This window comes from Coturnix japonica, chromosome 1 (genome assembly GCF_054131305.1).
Source record: "Coturnix japonica strain WE chromosome 1, WE-NBRP24, whole genome shotgun sequence".
Taxonomy (NCBI): Eukaryota; Metazoa; Chordata; class Aves; order Galliformes; family Phasianidae; genus Coturnix; species Coturnix japonica.
Window position 1 is genome coordinate 105,726,339 of NC_140663.1, and position 20,074 is coordinate 105,746,412.

General features: G+C 49.5%; 1 protein-coding gene across 1 annotated transcript; it reads right to left on the reverse strand.

Moving 5' to 3' along the window:
• On the reverse strand, positions 1 to 10,588 carry LOC146762634 (maestro heat-like repeat-containing protein family member 2B). The gene is made up of 30 exons (XM_085549701.1): positions 10,171 to 10,588; positions 9,900 to 10,025; positions 9,595 to 9,760; positions 9,340 to 9,438; positions 9,019 to 9,170; positions 8,517 to 8,660; positions 7,937 to 8,029; positions 7,587 to 7,656; positions 7,358 to 7,471; positions 7,199 to 7,272; positions 6,671 to 6,790; positions 6,419 to 6,526; positions 6,072 to 6,231; positions 5,904 to 5,944; positions 5,528 to 5,669; positions 5,073 to 5,125; positions 4,771 to 4,878; positions 4,365 to 4,484; positions 4,044 to 4,166; positions 3,763 to 3,918; positions 3,409 to 3,531; positions 3,049 to 3,128; positions 2,550 to 2,685; positions 2,341 to 2,433; positions 1,860 to 1,955; positions 1,554 to 1,677; positions 1,248 to 1,357; positions 644 to 796; positions 274 to 428; positions 1 to 118 (listed from the first exon to the last, which is right to left on the reverse strand). The coding sequence occupies exons 1-30, from the start codon at positions 10,531 to 10,533 to the stop codon at positions 67 to 69; spliced, it is 3,654 nt and encodes a 1,217-aa protein (XP_085405827.1). The 5' UTR covers positions 10,534 to 10,588; the 3' UTR covers positions 1 to 66.
• Positions 10,589 to 20,074: the final 9,486 nt, after the last annotated feature.

Below are 20,074 nucleotides of genomic sequence, written 5' to 3' on the forward strand. Positions count from 1 at the left end.
TTTAAGCATTTAAAAATGTTTATTAGATAATACATTTTTTTTAACTCGGCTTTCCTTTTCATTCTTCTACCGTTTCCATGCTTGAAGATAAAACTCTCTTTTTCTCCTCCATGTTTTGCTAGAAAAAAGAAAGTCTCAAGTTATGTCTGAGTAATTTTTACCTCAAACAGACTATGAGAGGATCAAAGAAAAGCTTCTTTGTCTTGGGATCCCTCTGACAGAGGCAAGCTACAAGTGGGACCGCAGCAGCAGCAAAGGCAGGAGTGCCAGTACCTGTCTGTGGGCTCAAGCAGCCAGAAGAAGTTGTCAATGGTGACCTCAGTGTGACAGCGGGCGAGGATGACCACTGCCTGGCACAGGAAGGGCATGAACATGCTCTGCTGCATGGAGAAAATGCAGCTGTGCAGGATGTAGAGAATCTGTGGCACCTGAAAGAAGAAGGCGAGAAAGAATGACTTGCTGCATCCTTGACTCTGCAGGGCCTAACCATGAACATTCAGCACATGAGCAGTGCCTGCTCCCTTGACATGCTGCCAAGGCCTAAGCCTAAATTTCACACCAGTCACCCTATCCAGGGTGTGCTTCTTTAGCACAAGAAGCAAATGGCACAAGGCATAGTGCAAAGCCAGAAAAAGTCTCTTACATCCCGCCTGATGTCCTTTCCATTCATCTGCAGAAAGGTGATCATCCACTTCCCAGCAGCACGCACACGCATTCCTTTGGCCTTCTCGAAGGTGTCCTTGATGGCCATCATGAAGTCTGTGGTGTGCTCCAGGGGGAAGTTTCTGCACACGATCTGCACAGAAATGAGAAGCAGGAGAGATCCCATCACTGATCTGCAGCAGCTCTTCAAAACATAAAGCGGTCTTGAGGGCATTCTTAGTTCAGCGGCTTGCCGGTCATTCAAGTGGCCATCACAATGCTATCAATACCCTGCTGTTCATACGGAAGGCAGTTGAGCCTTCTCTCAGCTTCTGCAGCCATGGTGTTTGCTTACATGCAAAGCCTACCTCCCAGCAGCCACAGTCTCACATACACACACACGCACGCACACACGTCATGGAATCAGCTCCTTGCGCTGGGTGCCTGAAGGCCAGACATAGCTCAGAGCCTCCTGCTAGTTGCTGAGAAAAGCGATCTCAGGGTGACAGCTCATTCTGGAAGTGGTGTGAGAGGTTGGGGGGAGCAGAGGGATGTGCAGAAGCCTACACACGGAGATCCCACCACCGCTTTTTGGGTCCACTTACTCTTGCAATTTTGGACGAGGTCTGGAGCTGAGAGATGGTGCTGCAGTCATTCAGCCCCTCACACAGGCTCCCGATGTCTCCTGTCTTGATGACTCTATTGGTCACCTTGGCTGAAGGGCATGGGGAGAAAAGGGAAGTCATGCTTCTGGAAATGGGACCGCTTTCCGTGGGGGAGAGACAGAGGACAGGGTGGGAAGAAGGCAGCTGCACACGGTGCCTCTCCCTCCTGTAAAGTAGGCCCAGCCCATGGGCTCTGGTAGTGCTGTGGAAGAGAGCAGAGGGATGGTACATGGCCGCTCTACTCACCTTGGATGCGGAGAAGGGAGCTCAGACAGGTGACGGCCAGCTGTTGAGATGTGGGCATGGGGTCACATGTCAGAGGTGCCAGCAATCCTACCAAGGTGCCAAAGTGTTTGCAGGCATCTCCTCTCTGCAGGAGTAAAAGGCAGGAAAAAAGTTGTAGGCAGCCCCAGCTCTCCCTTGCTTCTCCTGCCTGTGCCTTCCCCATGCGGTGGCTGACGCAGCATGCACAGCTGGGCAGAGCTCACCTTCCAGCTCAGGGGCACTGAGCAGGGAGGGAGCCAGGGGCACGAGGTGGGGCTCTTTACTCACTTGAAGATTTTCACAAGCAGCCAGCAGCTGGGAGCAGGTCTGCAGGGCCCTCTTGCGCTGCCACACATTGTCTGAGGTCATTGCTATCTGCAGGATCTGGAGCAGAGCGTCTGTCTCTATGTGGACATCCTTTCCTTTCCCTCTCCCTCTCCCACCTCTGTCCCTCCTTTCCGAACACTTTCCCTCAGGACCTGCCCTGTGTTTGCACACAGACCCCCTCACTGAGCACCAGCACTGCTGCCCCCACTCTCTGCAGACACTCCTGCCTCCTAACCCAGGAGCTTTTCCTTGGCTGTGGCCTGCCTGGGGCTGCTCCTGCCTTTCCCCCTGCAGAGCCCATTTCTCTGCCCATTTCTGAGCTTGCAGTGAGCTGGCATGCCAGCAGAAGATTTCTCTCCTCTCCTTGTCCTCTCAGTCCCCAGATATCTGTCCCTGCTATCCACAGGAATCACGCTTTCTCTCTTGCCCCACATGTACTCACATGGACTATTTTCTGGAAGATGCCACGGCTGGGCTCTGTCTCCAGCAGAACCCCCATGAGCCGGCCCAGAGCTTTCAATGATGTTTGCTGAAGCTGAAAGCAGAAGAAGGGACTGAGGTGTGGCATCAAGGCTGCTGCCAGAGCATGGGTTGTGTGTGCTGAGGAAGGGCTCTGACTGAAAGGCGACTGGGAAAACTCTGGCAAGTTACCTGCAGGTACTGAGCTGCTTGCTGTGACTTCCTGATCTTCTGCATCATCTCCGCTGAAGGGTGGGTCACAATGTTCTTGCAGCACAGAGCCAGCATTTCACACATGTCCTTGCTTCCTAAAGAGGGCTTCAGCTTGCTGACAGGAGGAAAACAGGAAGAGAAAGCAGAAAGGTCCTTTACCAGTGCTCTCCAGGCTGGTTCAGACAACATCTGAGTTTCTCCTAATGGACAACTGCAAAGCCAACACCCCCAGCCCGTGCTGCTGAGCTCTGTCTTTAGTTTCAGCAGCATCCACCTTCTCCCTGGCAGCAGTGAACCACCTTCAGCTCTGAGAGGGAGGAGACTCCTGGTCTCCCTTCTCTTCCCTTCCTGGAGACAAGAGCACCAGGGCCTTTTTCCCTGCCCAGAACCTCAGCTATGCTGGGCACAACAGCACAGCCAACTCTCCTGTAGATGCCGGTCCTCCCTGCCTTGTAACCCCAGAGGCTCCCACCCTTACCTGAACTGCTCCAGGGCCAGAACCACCTTGAGGGGCACTGGAGATACAGGGGTACCCAAGCAATACTTCTTCAGCAAGTCCTGCAAGTACCAGAGAGACACTGTCAAAGTGTGCAAGGAGCACATGAGAGCTCTTCTGTCCAGCCCAGGGGCAGACACAGCTGCCACACACCAACCCCATCACTCCCACATTTCCTACAGAAGCAATGCAGGATGCAACAGCTCCACAGCTGGTGGACCTAGACTGCTGCCCAGCCTCTGCCTGCCAGCACCCAAGGTCCCCACCAGCTGGAGTCATCTGGCTGACGGAGACCTGTATGCCTCCACTCTGCTGCAGACAGCCCTGGCTCTAGGCACTCACCATCAGGATCTCCAGCAGCTTGCCCTTCAAGGAGGGGTTAAAGCAGGCAGAGTCACCCACAGCATGGAAGGCAGAGCTGAAGTCGATGATGCTCTGCACCAGCGCGAGCTTGTTCTGCAAGTCCTGAGGCCGAAAAAAAAAAACATCCTTTGATGTATAGGAAGGGCCAAGGGCTACAAGGGGAAAATGTAAGGGCAACACTAAGGGAAGGACTTGGATCTTCATCTGGACACAGACCGTTCCCTGAGGGACCTTCTGAAAGAGAAGACCCATTTCAGCACCCCACCCCCTGCCTGCCACATGGAGGGGCTGAAGCTGGAGGCCCTGACACCCTGGCTGGCTGTGAGCTCTCACCCGGCAGCTGCAGCTGTAGAGCAGCAGGATGTTGCCCACAATGTCTCCCTCCATGTGGGTGAGCAGTTGTTCCTTGGAGGCTCGCAGTGCTAAGCTGCCATGGGCAAGGATGAGAGCACTGCGTGTGGCATGAGCTCTCGTGCTGCCCAGCTCCATCTGCATGAGGAGAAATGCCTTGAGACACTCGCTCTACAGCCCCCAGTGCACTTGGGTTTCAAAGGCAGGAGCTGCCTTGAAAATAAGACAGAAGAAAGCCAAGATGGAAAAACATAATGCTTTACCTTCTTCAGTATGGAAATCTTCTCATTCTTGCCTGTGCACAGCCTGGACGCAAACATGGTGAGTGTGTCCAGGACTGTGTGGAAGTTGCTCTCAGCGGCATGGCTGACAAGAGAGATCATTCCCTGCACAAAAGAACAAGGGGTGTTTGGTGCAGGCCTGAACCTACTGGCACAGCCAGCCACAGTGGCCAGGCTGCTCTTCGCCTGAAGGAAGAGGCAGCAGTGAGGAGACTGAAAGGCCCGGAGCAGGGCCAGAAGAAGCTCTCAGCCCAAGGGACAGACTGGGGATGCTGGCAGAAGCTGGTTGGAAGGGGAGCTCACCTGGACTTCGGATGGCTCCTCCACGTTTGCTTCCTCCAGGTGTTGAAGCAACTTCTCTTGGACATGGAGGACTTCTTTACAAGCTCCCAGCACTGTCCCCAGTGCCTTATACAGGAAAGACTGCATGGGAAGGGAAGAGAAGGGATGGGAGGGAAGAAGCTGAGATGTGGCAGCAGCCTGACCTACTGCGAGAGGGCCAGGTGGGAAGGACCCACACTCCCTGGGAGTCACTGAGAGCAGCTGCAGGGCTGAGCTTTAGCCAGCCCTGAGGATTTTGCAGGGAAAGGCTGTCTGGGGGACACAGGCTGGGGAAGCAATGTGAGCAGCCCACGTGGGCAGAGCACCAGCCACATCCCCAGTTGGGTACCTGCAGCTGCCATGCTGGGTAGAGCCAGGGGAAACCCACCTTTTCTCCAGTGCTGCTGGGAGAGCTGCTCAGCCACCGGCTCAGCTCACAGCTCAGGGCCTTGGCCCAGGTGTCATCCTCCATGGTCTCCAACGATGCCCTCAGGAACTGTTGGAGAACAGAAGTCAATGTTCCCTTTCTCTTTGCCTCTTCCCACATTCCTAAGTCCCCACAACCTTCTGGGTACAGGTGACTGGAAGAACAGCCCCTCTCCCAGCGCTCCCCAGCATTCCCTCCCTGGCTCATATGGGAGCAGGGCTCCTTGAGGCAGGCAAGCACCATCCTTCCCAGCAATGCTGTACCTTCAGCAGATGGTTCTCCCATTCTGCAGAGTCCGGAACACTCTCAACTTTCCCTGCACGGCAACAGGAAGCAAAAGATGCTTGCTTGGGATCAAACCATGAAAGAGCTGCTGCAAACCATGCTTGGCCTTGGGCACTCAGCTCTGCCAAGCTGGGACCTACACCCCCTCCACAATGACCTGTCCCTCCCCACACACACTATCTCAGCAGGAGCATGGAACTGCTCCCAGACTGCTGTTTGGGGGAACGTGAAGGGCCCATCCATGTCCTGGAACAGGCAGATCCCCAGGGACGAAAATCCCCAGGCCTCAATGCTGTCTCCCTGGAATGGGAACAATGGCAGAGCATGCACTGGGCTGTAGGCAATGCTTCCCCTCTGCCACACTGCAGATCTGCATTTTCAGTCCCCCCCATCCTACCCTGCCTCCGCCCCTCCCTCCCTACCAGCACTTTACCTTCAAGGCACTGCAGCAGCAGGGGGATCTCAGCAGCCCACGTGGCCCCCACAGCTCTGTGGATCCTGCTGTGGAGGTTTTGCATGAGCAGCAAGGCAGCAGCTTGGATTTCACTGCCTGCAAAAGGGCTGCCTGCAACCACCTATATGAGATCAAGAGGAAGCAGGGTCACTTGCAGCAAGGACAGCAGCTTCTGCCAAGAGGGAAGCAGCTTGGCTCTGCCCTGGTGGACAAGGAGCAGCCAGCAGCTTTGCCCATGGCACTGCAAGCCCGTGAAGAGAACAGCATCCCCAGGGGTGAGACAGGTGCCAGCATGCTCAGCCATGCTGCTTCCTCCTCAGGGCTCATGGCATCAGCCTCTGGAGCATCTACTCACCAACAGGCGTGCCAGCAGTGACTGAGGAGTCAGCAGTGGGCCTGTGGGGAGAAAGAAATGCTGAGTGAGACTCCAAGACGGGCAGCGCTCTGCCTCTTGCAACTCTGCTGTCCCTTCTAGGTGCTAACATAGGTCAGCAGAGCTCTCTGGAGGAGTTTCTGCTCCTACCTTGAAACATGGAGTTGAGGAAATGGGGATCCAGTTCTTCAATGTCCCGCACTGTCAGGTCCCCTCTCTCAGCCAGAGCTTGGACACAGCGCGAGACTGGGATCAGCATGCCGGTGTACTGGGCTGGCACCACATACAGCAGCAGCTGCGGCCACAGGAGCTGTAGGGAACAAGGCAGTTGAGCATGTCAGCATTCCTGCCTCTGCTCAGAGATTAAGAAGACTCTGAATTTCCCTGAGCCTTGTGTGCTTCAGAGCACGTTAGGAGGACAGTCCTGGGGTGCTGGAAGGGGTGAGGAACACACAGTGTGAAGGCAAGGAGTGGCAGAAGTGCAGATTGTGACTTACTTTGGTGATCCCTCTCACAGAGACATCCAGTGACCCCAGGACGTCCATACACAGCTCTTGGAGATCTGCTTCTTCCTGGGCTTCCTGGGCAGAAAGGTCTCCGGCTGCCTGCACAACAGTGTTGTTGGAACACTGCTTACTCTCAGTTCTCAGGAGCCTCTCATAAGCTCAGGTGTGGCCCCACTGGTGTTTCTGTGCCAGCCTCCAAGCAGCACGGGTCTTCCAAAGGAAGATGCTGCCCACTGTCCTTACCCTTCTCCCCGTGGTGCGGCTGAACTCACTGAAGATGTGCCCCACCACATCCCAGGATGAGCAGCTCCAGGCATTAACTCTGAGCACATCCTCGATGAAAAGCAGAACGGCCCTCCTCACCTGCCAGGAGTCAATGGTAGGTATGATTTTTTTTCCCCCTTTGAGCATGCACAGAGATACCAAGAGCAGAGGAGAAGCCTTTGACCCTGAGGTGAAAGCCAGGCCTTAGCACCAGGCTGTGCATTTTCCATGCATGGTACAGGGACCTGCCCACTCCATTCTGCCTGCTCTCCCTACAGGGGCCATTGAGACCATGTGGTCGATGCTGAAGCACCTTCCTTGACACCCCAGCCCTGCCCATGTTGGCAGCAGCATCCCTTCTTCCCATTGGGCTCTCAGAGGACACAAAGGAGAGGGGGAATACTTCTCTGGCTCTGAGTCCTTCTAGTACAGCCTCACCAGCCTCTGCCCCAAGGCAAAGGGTCTCTCTACCACCCAACAGCTCTTTCCTTTCCTGAATCAGCTCACCTGGGCCCTGGGGTCACTGCTCAGACACTGCACAGCCTCCACAACCTGGGGCAGCTTCTCTGTCATCGCAGGCTCTGCAAGAAATGCACAGAAGCATGCATGGAGGCACAACACGGATGGCAAAAGGGATCCCTGATAGTCCCAACCTGTGATACTGACCATCTGAGCGAGCCAGAGTACCAAGCACACCCAGGGCTGCCACACGACGGTCCTTTGTCTCATCACCCAGCTGTGACTGCAGAAACAGGACCGTTTCCTCTGGGCAGATTTGAGCTACAGGGAGAAAATCCCGCTCTGTGTTAGCAAGAAACTTGCGCCCATTCTAGAGGTTTGCAAGAGAGGTTTTGGCCAGGGCATCACCAAGCATAGTCAAAGCTCCTCTCCTTACCCTGCAGCAGGACACAGCGGGTCAGCTCTTCTATGTCAGCCTTGCTGCGCTGCTTGGTGTCATCAGAGAGCTGTGGGAACAAGATCCGGTTTAGAAAACTGCATCAGCACTGAGGGTGGAAAAGAAACTGTGCTGCCAGCTCTCGTGTCCCTCGGCACTTTCAGGAAGAGGATATGCAGACAAAACTCAGCCTGCCCCACAACATCCCCAGGGGCAGACACACAGCTCTGGAGCAGCCATAGGTATGCAGGAGCTAAGGCTGAGCAGCTGAGCAGCTCAGAGATCCACAGTCCTCCTGAGACTTAGCCAAGAGGGAAACTGCTGTGGGTGCAAGGATAGTCTCCCCTCACCTGATAGAACACAGCACTGGTGATGGCCAGAAACTTGTCCTTGGGGATGACAGTCTCAACGCCCTTTATGGCCTCCAGGAAGATACTGAGGCTCTGCAGGAGATCAGGAGGGGAAGAAAGGGCTGAAGCCTTATCTAGCCACTTGGGAGCAGAGAAACTGATTCCCAATAGTTTGTCTGCTGGGAGAAGATCCTGCACAGGTGTTCTGGTTTGTGCCCCTCCCAGCAGCACTAAGAGAGTCTCTCTGCTCTCAACCGAGTCTGTTTGGGTATCCTTTGCTGGCATTTCCCACCCAGCGGCCCTCTTCTCCCCCATCAGATGCAACTGGCCATGGTCCCCCTGGCTGTTAGCACGGAGCTCCTCAGGCACTCAGAGCCCTACAGTGATGGTGGTGAAGCCTCCCAACCCCAGGAGATGGGCCCCAGTGACTCCTGGCTCTCTCCTGACACTGTCCAGGTTGTTCCTTCCTTGACTGAAGAGCTGAGGAAGCCTCAGACCTCCCTTGAACACTTATTCCTTCTTCCTTTCTCCCAGGGCTCCCCACCTCCTCGTACACGCAGAGCCCTACACAACATCTCACCTTGGTCCCCCTGCAGGTGTCTTGGACCTCCTGATACTGGTGCACAAGCCAGAGGAGCTGCTCCCAGACATGGTCTTGGTGCAGCTCCTCTTGCAGGAGGACAGCCATCATAGCAGCCACAGCCCCGAGGACGGCCTGTTTGTCCTGGAGAGGGATGGCAGAGACCCAGAATCAGACTGAAGGTCTGACCTTCCTACAGAGAGGGCTTTCTTTTTCCCTTCCCCTTCCCCATATCCCTGTACCCAGCAGGAGATGGGCTCGCTCTGGAGTGCAGGCAGGTTTTCCCCACACCCTCATCTCCAGCTCTCCCTGCCACAATGCTGTGACATGCAGCTGGTCCCTGGCAGCTGATCCAGCCCTGAGCACACAGCCAGTTTGGGGCCCTTTGCAGAGCCAGCCCACTCCTTCTCGTCCCCCCTCTGCTCTCAGCCTGCTGGGCACAGATGGAGCCAACATGGATGTCCTCACTGCCATCCCGGGCTGGGAATGCAGCAGTGCTCACCTCTTCCTCCTTGCAGTCCTGCCAGTTCCTCAGCACAGAGCAGAAGAGCTGGTAAAGATTCTCACAGATCTGCTCTTTCTCCATGGCAGGCCAGGGGCATTGTTTTCCAGAGGACAAGTGAACCTTGACACCTTCAGACCACTGCTTCACAACTGAAAAAACAAAACAAAAAAATAAATGTATAAGTAATTAAAAATAAATTAAAAATTAAAATTTAAATAAATAAGTAAACACTTAAGATAAAAGGGAGTCCCTGAGACTCTGCAGCAGGGTGAGATGGAAGGGCTGTCCCAACCCCCCCTGCTCTGTGCTGGCACTCACCAGCACAAACGATGCGCAGGGTCCGGCCGCTCTTCACCTGGCCCACCACACTGCGCAGGCCGGCCAGCGTCAGCCACGTGAAGGGGATGCACTGTGGAGCTGCAGAGAGGAAGGAGAGGTCCAGGGTCAAAGCCTCAGCAGTGAGGGAGGAGCAGCTGCAGCCCTGCAGCCCCCAGCTCAATGCAGTTCACGCACAGAGGGAAAAGACCCCTTTCCCCAGATATCATTGATGTCAGGAGGCTGAGGGCACTCTACCATAGCTACTGAACAGTTTGCTCAGGGTGATGAGCACAAAGTCCTTGGACGTCTCCCCTGTTGCCTTCAGGTGTCCCTGGAGCTCGGCCATCACCAAGCTGAAATGCGTCCGGGCCAGAGCCACCAGGACGTTGCTGGCAGCCATCCTCACGCTGTCTGTCACGCCCTGAAAAAGAGTCACTGGTGACACACAGCACTCGAGGCTGCCTGAGGCCTCCCCTTGGAAGGGCTAAGCCACCACCGTCCGCCAGCAGAACACCAGTGTGGGCAGGCGGCTCCCTTTGCCTTTGGGAGTGACCCCTCACCTGGGCTGCTGTCAGGTCCTGGGACACCTCTGCCAGCAGCCGGTTCACCACTCCACATGGCGGGCGGCCGTCATCATCTTCCCACAAGACACTCTCCAGGTCGCAGTAAACCTGCACTCGGTCACCCTGGGGACAGGGATCAATCATGATTTTCTTTGCCCTTGTTCCTGGGGAGCCGCCCACTGCCACCCATCACTGTGCCGATGAGCTTCTGGGGCCTGGCACCCATGGGACCGTGGCAAGGACTGATGCTTGGATGTCCCCAGCTCACCTCCTGGTCTTGCAGGCGCTGCAGCAGCAAAGTCACGGCACAGGCAGGTACAGGGCTTGCCTCCCTGCCTCTGGCCTCGCGACGTGTACATCTGGGCATGCAGCCCACACAGGCAAAGAGACCTGGAAGGAAAGAGCAGAGCTGCTGGTGTTGCTTGGAGCCAGGGCCGAGCATCCAGGCAGCTCTGGGAGGAACCCCATGGCGTGGGGTGAGCTGCACTGGTACATGTATGGTCAGCAGGGAGATGAGAGAGAGCCTTCCTGTTGCAGGGGTACTGGGGAAACCACGGTTGGCAGCTGCACTCAGCAGAGCAAGGACAGTGCTGCTGGCACATCCTAAACAGACACTGATGGCACACAACATGCTCAGACAGCATCACTGTGTCAGGAGAGGTGGAGGGACCTCACCTCGAAGGGCTCTCAGCCGCTTCATCACTGCAGGATATCTCCAGATAGACACAAAGCTCTCTCTGGTCCTCTCCCTGCGGGTCCCACAAGAGACCTGGCCACCGCTCCCAGTTGTTGGTTGTTGCTGCCACAACAACTGTGACATCACACCAAGGAGTTTCACCTACTGTGATGGCACATTCCACAGAGAATGACGTGCCCTGGGCTGGGGACCAGACAGCAAACAGGGCAACCTTGCAGGCCCCAGAACACAGCATGCTTTTATGAGGCGCCCAGCTCTAGGGTGGACAAGTTCTGTGCTGAAGCAGGAATTCACCTCAGTGGGTGAGGAAGAGCCCCTGCCAGGGAGCAGCTGCCAGGTGCCGTTGCCTTGCACTGTCTTAGTGATTTAGTGACTCCATGCCAGGATGTACTGAGGCCCCCATTTGCTGCCCAGATAACCTCTCAAGAGAGCTTTGCTGTCTTCTGGGGGCACATGTCGGAGATGTTAAGGTGAATCCACCACAAGTGATCAAACAAGAAGACCACCATCCGCATGTTGTTATTTAAGTAGGGCCACAGCAGGCATCCATGAGGAAATGGCAGAACACCAGAAAAGCATCTTGCATCCCATGAAAAGATGCTAAAGGGACTGGGAGAACCAGGAGTGTTTGTCTATGTTCTCCTGGATGGTGGTTGGGTCCCAGAAGGAAGGAAGGAGCCTGCTGTCCTTCTCTGCAGAGCTCCTCCCCTGCAGGTCAGCCCCTAGCACAAAGAACACACAGCTGTGCTTTCCATTTGATACAGGAATTAGAGAATAGGTTTCAAGACTGCCAAAAATTCATCAACCTGTTTCTTTGCAGCTCCATTTTCCATTGACATAAATTCATTATTGACCAGTTTTACAATGGAAAATGTAGAGCTGCAATCTACAGTTTGACCTCTATTAAACAATAAAAAAATTAGAAATTAAAATGTGTTGTTACTTATTATATTATCTGATGCATTTTCTGAGGGCTCTAAAAGTGATGCCTCTCACTGTATGGCGTTGGCCTGTGACATCAGAGGTGGATGTTGATGGTGCGGCAGCAGGGGTAGAAGCTTCCCACCAATATTCCATGATGTGTCATTGCCATGCAACTGATGGCAGCAGAGGGACAGTCTGACACAATGAGTCTGATGTGGAAGTGCACATGAAGCAGGGATGTGTCACTGAACTCCTCCCTATGGAAAACATGTCACCCACTGACATTCACAGGATCACAGAATCACAGAATTGTAGGGGTTGGAAGGGACCTCTAGAGATCATTGAGTCCAACCCCCCGCCAAAGCAGGCTCCCTACACCACGTCACACAGGTAGGCGTCCAGGCGGGTCTTGAATATCTCCAGAGAAGGAGACTCCACCACCTCCCTGGGCAGCCTGTTCCAGTGCTCCGTCACCCTCACTGTAAAGAAGTTCTTCCACAAATTCGTGCAGAACTTCCTATGCTGTACTTTCATCCCATTACCCCTAGTCCTGTCCCCACGCACTACTGAAAAGAGACCAGCCTCACCACTATGGCTCCCACACCTCAGGTATTTATAAACCTGGATCAAGTCCCCTCTCAGCCTTCTTTTCTCAGTGCACATGGAACACTGAATAAGACCAAGCAGTGGATGTGAGAACAATGAGGTGGTGGGCAATGGCAATAGCAACAGTAGGTCAGCTGCACTGGTACAGACTTACAAGTGTGGCATGCAGGCTCTTCTTCATCACTGGTGAAAGGCATAGCTCATGGTGGTGTTATGGTTTTGGAATTTCATTCAATCAGATACTAGAAACCATATTACTGCCAGGATGGTCCAAGTGTGGGCATGGTATGAAGGAATCCATTGGATTTTTCTCACCCCATACCACCACTAGGTGTTGTTAAACGTACTAATGTCCTCTTAAAAAGACCACTGAAACCCAAGAGTCAGGACAATCGTGAGTGACTAATGCAGTAACAAACGTCAGGAGTTACTGGGGAATTAATTGGTCCCCATGACTCACTGCACTCTTCCCTAAAGTCCTATCCTTACTTCCTAGAAAAAGAAAACATGAAGATCCTGTAAATTCACTCAATTTTCCAGGTAACTTTCCAGCAGTAGGGCAAGTACATCTGACCGTAAAGACTGCCTTCAACCCTCACATATTGGTGGCTGCTGATGCACATGGGAAAAACCATCACATCAATACCTGATGGGCAGCATGAATCACATCAATACGTGATGGATAATTTCTTCCCAGACCAGCTCACCTGGGTCCAGGGGTCCCTAGACAGGCCTTGAACAGCCTCCACAACTTGAGGCAGCTTCTCACAGGCTCTGCAAGAGATACACATAAGCGTGCATGGAGGCACAACCCCGGAAGGAAAAAGGATCCCTGGAAGCCCTGACCGTTGTACTGACCAAGTCCCATCAGCTTATGAAGTGTGAGCAGAAAAAAACAGAGCCATTTTACTGGGATATGCTGGGTAATTAGGTACGTGCTGAGGTAAAGACTAAAACTGGGTAATTATGTTTCTGAATTGTCTCCTGATGTATGTCATGTTCAGAGGCTGAGATTACTATCACGTATCTGCTTGGAGAATAGAATGCAATGTGACACTTAGCCAATGTGAGAATCTGCTGTAATTTGCTCTTTTTTGTGTGTGCATTTGTTTTTCTTTGCATTTACCAGTTCCCACTACTCAAGCTGTCTGTGTTTCTTTTTTACTGTCAGATCATAACAGACAGGTGCTACCTATAGCCCTGGTTTGCTAGACAGCCCTTTTGGAAGGTGCAAGACACAGCAGGTATTTCCAGGTCCCCAATCCTGTCAACTGGAAATGCAATAAGCCTTTGCTAACAGAGGATTAACCCCAAATATGAAAACAGTATTCACTTTACCACATCTTTTTACATGTGCTTGCATCATGTAATCCACCCCATATATATTCTGGGCACATCAAGCAGCCCTCAGTTTTTCCTAAGCAAGAGCAGGAGGGGTCAGTTTGTTACACTGGAAGCTGGGTCTTTAATGCAGGCAGTTTGCTGGAAGATTTTTCTCAAGTAAGGAAAGAAATTAATGAGGATTTAGGCACATAAGAAGTAAAAATGTGAGATGTTGGGGAGCATTTATCCTGAAATGGATTTATCTCTAGTATCTCCTATTCATCTCAAGTATCATCTCAAGCCTCTGCTTTCTGCTGACATCTCAAATTGGGACCAAATACTCTGCTGACCTACCACGTACAGCATAATGTCACAGCTTGCCAGCCTGTGTTGCCCTGGTTAGACTTCTAAAACTGTTATTTAATAGAGGAAGGTAATATGAATCATCAAGAATTGATTTGAATTGTAATCTTTAGATAACTCATTATGCAAACATTTCTTGTGAGATCCTTAGATCAGCAGGGCTTCTTAACCAGAGATGTAAAAATTTAGTCTGTGGACAACTGGAGACTTGATCCATAAATCAGCAGATAGGTCAGCAAGTCCTATTCACGCTATGAGAATGAGACGCTTAATTACCACCAAAGTCACAGAAAAGGGGAAAAGCTCTGTAACACAAAGTTGATTTTGACAGTAGAAGTTCTTGAAACAATTTTTGAAAGCAGAGAAATTCACAAGCAGAAGGTGAAACCGTAGATGGCAGCACTGTTACAGTATCATCTTCATATTAGGTTGAGCTAAATGAGCGCCAGCACCATTAGAGTTAGCACAGTTTTTCTTATTCTGCCAGCGGGAGATAATATTTGCCCAGGAGAGACAGTAATATTCTTTGTCAGATTTTATTAGTAAAAAAATACTAGTTTTTGTGATATAGCCTCATTTTCTGTTCATCTGTGAAGAAAATTTATAGTTAGACTATTTAACCTTTGGGGTCAGGTGAAGTTTGGGGCAATTTATGGAAGGAACTGGATCATCACTTCTCCAGGTAAGCAGTGGTCACACACCTCATCCTGACACATCTTCTGGCCACCCTCCCACCTGCTGCTCCCACTGAGCCTAATGTGAGGGCTGAGGGTTGGCGTTTGAGAGGGACCACCTTCTGAATGGAGATCAACAGAGTAACGACTGGCAGTGAGGGCTTTTCACCCTGGTGAAGGTTTAGGGGAGACTTCATTACATTATTCCAGTACTTACAGTGTGGCTATAGCAAGGATGGAGGCTCTTTCTTCATGATGAGCCACATGGAAGAGCAAGTGGCATTATGTACAGATTGTACCAAGAGAGTGATATAAGGATTTTTTTGCAGAGAGAACAATTGATTCCTGGAACAACCTCCCCAGGGACGTGGCAGAGTTCCTGTCACTGAAAGTTTCCAAGAGGTGACTGAACTGGCTGCTTGATAATCTCATCTATCATTCTTTTCCCAGAAAAGGTTGGAGCTGGGTATTTTGAGGCTCCTTCTGACCTGGGCTGTTTTGTGATTCTTTGGCCTCAGCTGCACCTACAGCCCTCCTTACAACCTGCTCCCCTGCTGTGTGAGTGAGTGCTGACATCCAGCACATTGCCTGACCTCACAGTGACAGCACAGATCAGGTGAAACAATGCATTTTCTTCCCATTATTGCTACCTTATCTCTCCTGTTCAGGTGTGGGGAGGCTGGTTTGGGGCTTCTCCAAGGAGAGAGAGAGAAAGGATAGCAGGGAGTGCCCTGGGGCCAGCTGTCCCAGTGTGGGTGCAGCCCCCTTCCTTACTGACCTCTACCTCCCTCCATGAAAATTTGTCTTTCTGCCCAGGTCTGACAGAACCACCCTGTGAAAGGGACTACGGGGAGACTGGGATTAGAAAAGCAATGTGAAAAATGTGCCTAGTGCAGTTCTCTAAAATCCATTAGCCTACCTTATGGTTTCGATCTTTTATTTTCTTGAAATGGCATGGATTTAGCAAGCATATTGCAATTTTAAATGGAAGTATAGGTTTATAAATCTACACTTACCCAGTCGAGGAAATGACCTGAGTCTGGGAAGTGCAAAGCTGCTGCCAGATTCCCCTGAGGCTAACAGGGTTGAATACCTGGTGCCTCTGAAAGCCGGGTGATGAATTTTAGAGTTTTGCAAACTCTTGGCCTGGGTTTTGCTAATCAATAGCAGTCACTTAGATATAATGAGCTGTCAATTGCACCTAGTTTGGATGACGGATGTTTATTTGATCCTGGAAAGAACATATTCAATGACTTGCCAAATTTATCGGATTAAATCCAGCAAATCAGAAATAACTAATTAGTTCTGTTAATAGGCATTTAAAATACAGTTCATTTTGGGGCATGGTTGGTTCTGCACTGTTTTCATCTTTCCGGCAGTGTGGGTCAGTTCATTAGGTTCAAGATGTGCCTGGGTTCTCATCTAACTCCTGTGTTGGGTGGCCGAGCAAAGCAGGTGAGAAGGTGACATCAGCTCCACCCTCCAGGAATCATAGAATTACCCAGGTTGGAGAAGACCTTGAAGATTATCAAGTCCAACTGCAGCCTAACCAGTACCCAAAAGGGAGACCTATGTGAAGAGTCAGAGACCCTACTGAAAAACCTGGAGACAGCTGAATGCATAAGGAATCTTCTGATCCAATATTGTCAAGGGTTCAGCAGTTTCAGGTCCTCAGGTTATAGTGTGTCCTTTTCTGTCTTATACAACAAAGAACATATTCATGTCTCCACAAGTGACAATCGCTATATATATTAAAACGAATCAAAAACTAAAATCACAAAAATACATTTGGTGTTTGTTCAAATATGGTTTGCTAAATATACTTCCACTGATGGCAAGGTTATTCCCCCAGACATTAGAGCTGTACCATAAGCGTAAGGCAAGCCTTTCCTTGGAATTAGCTACACTCCTACCTATGGCTTGGGAGCCTGTCACAGGCTGTAGAGCCAGACAGGACCATGCTGCCATTTTCATTGCTTCTTGGTCTCTCTATGGTGATTTGATCACATTATCTTAGCTCAGCCTGCAATTCTGTTTTTCCTGCACTCCAGCACAGGAGATGTAAAGCAATGAGAGATTTATTTCTAGGCTCAGTGCACTGTGAACACGACTCACTCATGAAACAAGTGCATTCTAGGCCAGAGAGCAGCAATCACTTCAGCAGTTTGGATTCATCTCCTGTTGTCTGTATCTGGAGTAAAGATGTTTGGAGCTTTGTGAGATATGAATCCAGCATTCAGAGAGTGATTGAAGAAGGCATAAAGTTGTCAAGTGTCTCCTTTCTTATCTTATGGCTGTTGCCAGCTGGATTCTTCCTGTCCAGAAGTGAGGGTCTGAAAGTTTATGTGCAGCACTACAAACTGATGGTGCTAAATCTGAGCCATTCCAGCCAAAGTAGCTACTTTTTACTAGCAAAAAAAATGCTTTCTTTCTTCCTTTTTTTTTTTTTTCTTCAAAAGTGTACTGTTTCTTTTTACTACCTGTTGGGAAACCAAGTCAGATGAGCTGTTAAGTGACTTGCACTGTGTAAAACAAAAAACCTTTTTCCTCCTCAAGTCTTAAGCTGATTAGTGCAATAATGCAATTATTTCTAGGTATGTCTGAAAAGTAAAAGCAGGTGGGCTTATTTGCTTGCTTAATTGCTGCTGCTACAGTGTTGTCTGCAGGGAGGATGCTGGAAATGAAACAGGTAGCGCTCTGTTGTCTGGCAGGAAGCTGAGCGAACAGAAGCACTTGAAGTGTACAAAGCAGACCACAATTTTCTAGCATGGCTTTTTGAACAAATCTTTGAAGAAAAAGCAACACAAAATGCAATGTTACTACTGGAAATCAGATAGTTTTCCCATTGTTTAGCTTATCTAAACCGGAGGACTGTGGTACAAGAACCTCCAGCTGGTAGGTCCCTGAGGGCTGTGCGGCTGCAGGGCTGGTTCTGGAAGAGAGGAATTTCCTCTGTCACTACCAGGAGGGATAACACTCCTTTGTTATGGTCAGAATCACATCTCTATGTGAGGTAGGACAATCAGAGCAAGCAAGTGGACTAGCTAACAGAATTAATATCAACACTTTGACTTGATAACGCACTTTTTATCATTAAGTAAATGTCTCTTAAAAATTTCTGCTTCAGGCATCAGTGAAATATTTTAACTACAACCAAATAACCATAAATTACTGCACGATAACATTCAGAAATCACAAAGTCAGGCCTTTGAAATTCATTACATTTTCTCAAAAATCACAGTGGGCACATTGTCACATAGGCATACATACATACTGCTTGTCTCTGCTGGGGAAATACTTACATCACCTTCCTTGGCAATCATACACACCAGGAACGTATTTGATTTTAATGAACTCAAGATTTGCCCATAGCCACTCATCCCCAGGGCTTTGAGAAAACAAACACTCAGCAGCAGGGCTCATTTGGCTGCATTGTCACAGTCTGGATCAGCAACTGCAATCTAACTTCCCAATACGTGCTTAATAGTGTTGGAGAGCCTTGCTGTTATGCCGCGCATTGATCAAATAGGGCTCAAAGGCCTTCTACAAGTTTTAAAGCTTAGTCCTGATGGTAATAACGTCTGTGATGAAATTGCAATTGTACTTGTTGAGAGGAACAGCGGGCACCTTGGGTTTTATCCTGAGAAGTTCTGAGCTTCTGAAGTCCCCAGCCAGCCAGACCAAGGAGAGCAGTTCAACACCACAGAGACGCACAACCTTATTTATTAACAGTGTATTTACCAAGCAGTCCAATTAAACTTGACAGTCTTTTTATAGAGGCTTTCCACCCACTATCCCCTGTAAGGGTGTCAGCCAACAATCCCAACAAGCTGGAAAGCTGCAGCAAATTGAGCAAAAGGTGCTGGCACTGTTCTCTTTATCACTCACAAATGCTGATGCAAATCCAATCAGGCTCGTGGTGCATTTCTATCTAGTGTTAAGAGCACCAAAGCACTTTAATGCTGATAATGTTTCTCAAATTTCATTGTGACATTCAAGAACCTGAAAATATTCTGCACCATCATCATCTCAAGGACATATGCATTCAATACTCATTAAAGAAAGTGATGGGATGGTAGGAGTTGGATGGCATAGATCAGCTGCCAAGATCTCCGACCTCCCACCACTAAGCATGAGTAGCTAGAGCACTAAAATGGAGCAGTGGGGTGGGAGATGTGGTGCTTGTTTTGTTCTGGACTCCAAGCACTGCCTCCATACCCAACAGCTTTCCTTGTGCCCACCACCCTCTCCCCAGCATCATGTCTCTCATATCATGATCATACCAGACAAACTATTCCATCTCTCTCCCTGGGAGCGTTCAGTGTTGCTGCTGAAGTTTATCTCCTCCCACCACATACAGGCTGAGAGCAAATCTGAATTTTCTGTCAGCATTTTTCGTGTGCAAATTTTATTCTCTGATTAATGTACATTCTTTTTTCTTTGTCGTATCTTTCTATTAGAGAATCCCTTTCACTTTGTTAAATACATCTCTGACTAGGTCTTCTTTCATGAGGTGCATTAAGGTCCGTCTACATTGAAAAAAAAAAAAATCAGACATTATAGTAGGCAAAAATAATAGAATATATAAATACGAATATATAAATATATAAATATATATTAAGGTATTAAGGTATAAATGGTTAAAATACACTATTGGAAAGGTAAATTCTCTATTCATTCTCTACTTTCTGTGTCATATATTTTCTGGCTCTGTACATTGCGTATTTCATCCTGCTGTTTTTGAATGAATTGGGTGCCTTTTCAAAGAGCCTTCATTTTGAGAGGAAAGCACTTCTTTTTAGTAATTTGCATATTGCTTTCTGGATGAAACATCTATCTGCTATTGCTCACACTTTCTGATGTTACAAATAATTTGCATGCTCAGAATAAGAAGACTAAGGATAAGAATTTAACCTTTTGATATTTTTTACTACATCTTACGTGTCTTAGACCTCCTGTTGTCAGTGTTGTACCAGTAGAGATGAATATGAGGCATCGGATATGGAAGAAGCCTCCCAGATGCCATGCCTTTGGCAAGGCTGGATTTGTTGGGATCTTCACTTGGAAGTGCAGCTCAGAAAGACTTTGGACAGTAGCTGGTTTTTGCTAATGCTGTGTTTGAAGATTTGTGTATTCAAAGTATCAAGCAAAGTAGCTGATGAACATTCTGGACAGCACTTGACTTTTTCCATAGTATTTCCTCCTCTAACTTATTTCTATTTTGTATTAGATTAAGGGCATTTAGTATGATGTTCATTATAGGGTCTTTCATTGGAATATTTATCTTGGGTATGGAAAGATAATCCTCATGAATATGTGATTTTTTTCCATTATGGGCTACATTATTAAGTCCATTATTGTATTTTAATTGATGTTATTATAGCACATTGAGCAGACTGTTATGGTTTAAAGATAGTTTGTTAATAATGCTATTACTAAAATAGTAAAAGCTGCATTTCTATTCTGGTTGATACTGAAGCTTTCAAAATTGTTCTCATTCTGTCACATAGCTTGGGACCATAAATCTGGCATTATCCTACTGTCTTTTGTAGTACTTCTAGCTTCTCTAATAATCTGCTACTTCA

Bases quoted from the DNA above. Each gene is read 5' to 3' on its own strand.
- LOC146762634 (XM_085549701.1), bottom strand. From the start codon at position 10,533: ATGTTGTGTGCCATCAGTGTCTGTTTAGGATGTGCCAGCAGCACTGTC. The intron at 5,945-6,071 runs GTAGGAGCAGAA...TTCTCCCCACAG, and splicing joins CCTCAACTCCATGTTTCAAG to GCCCACTGCTGACTCCTCAG. The intron at 3,129-3,408 runs GTGAGTGCCTAG...TGGTACTTGCAG, and splicing joins AGCTGCTGGAGATCCTGATG to GACTTGCTGAAGAAGTATTG.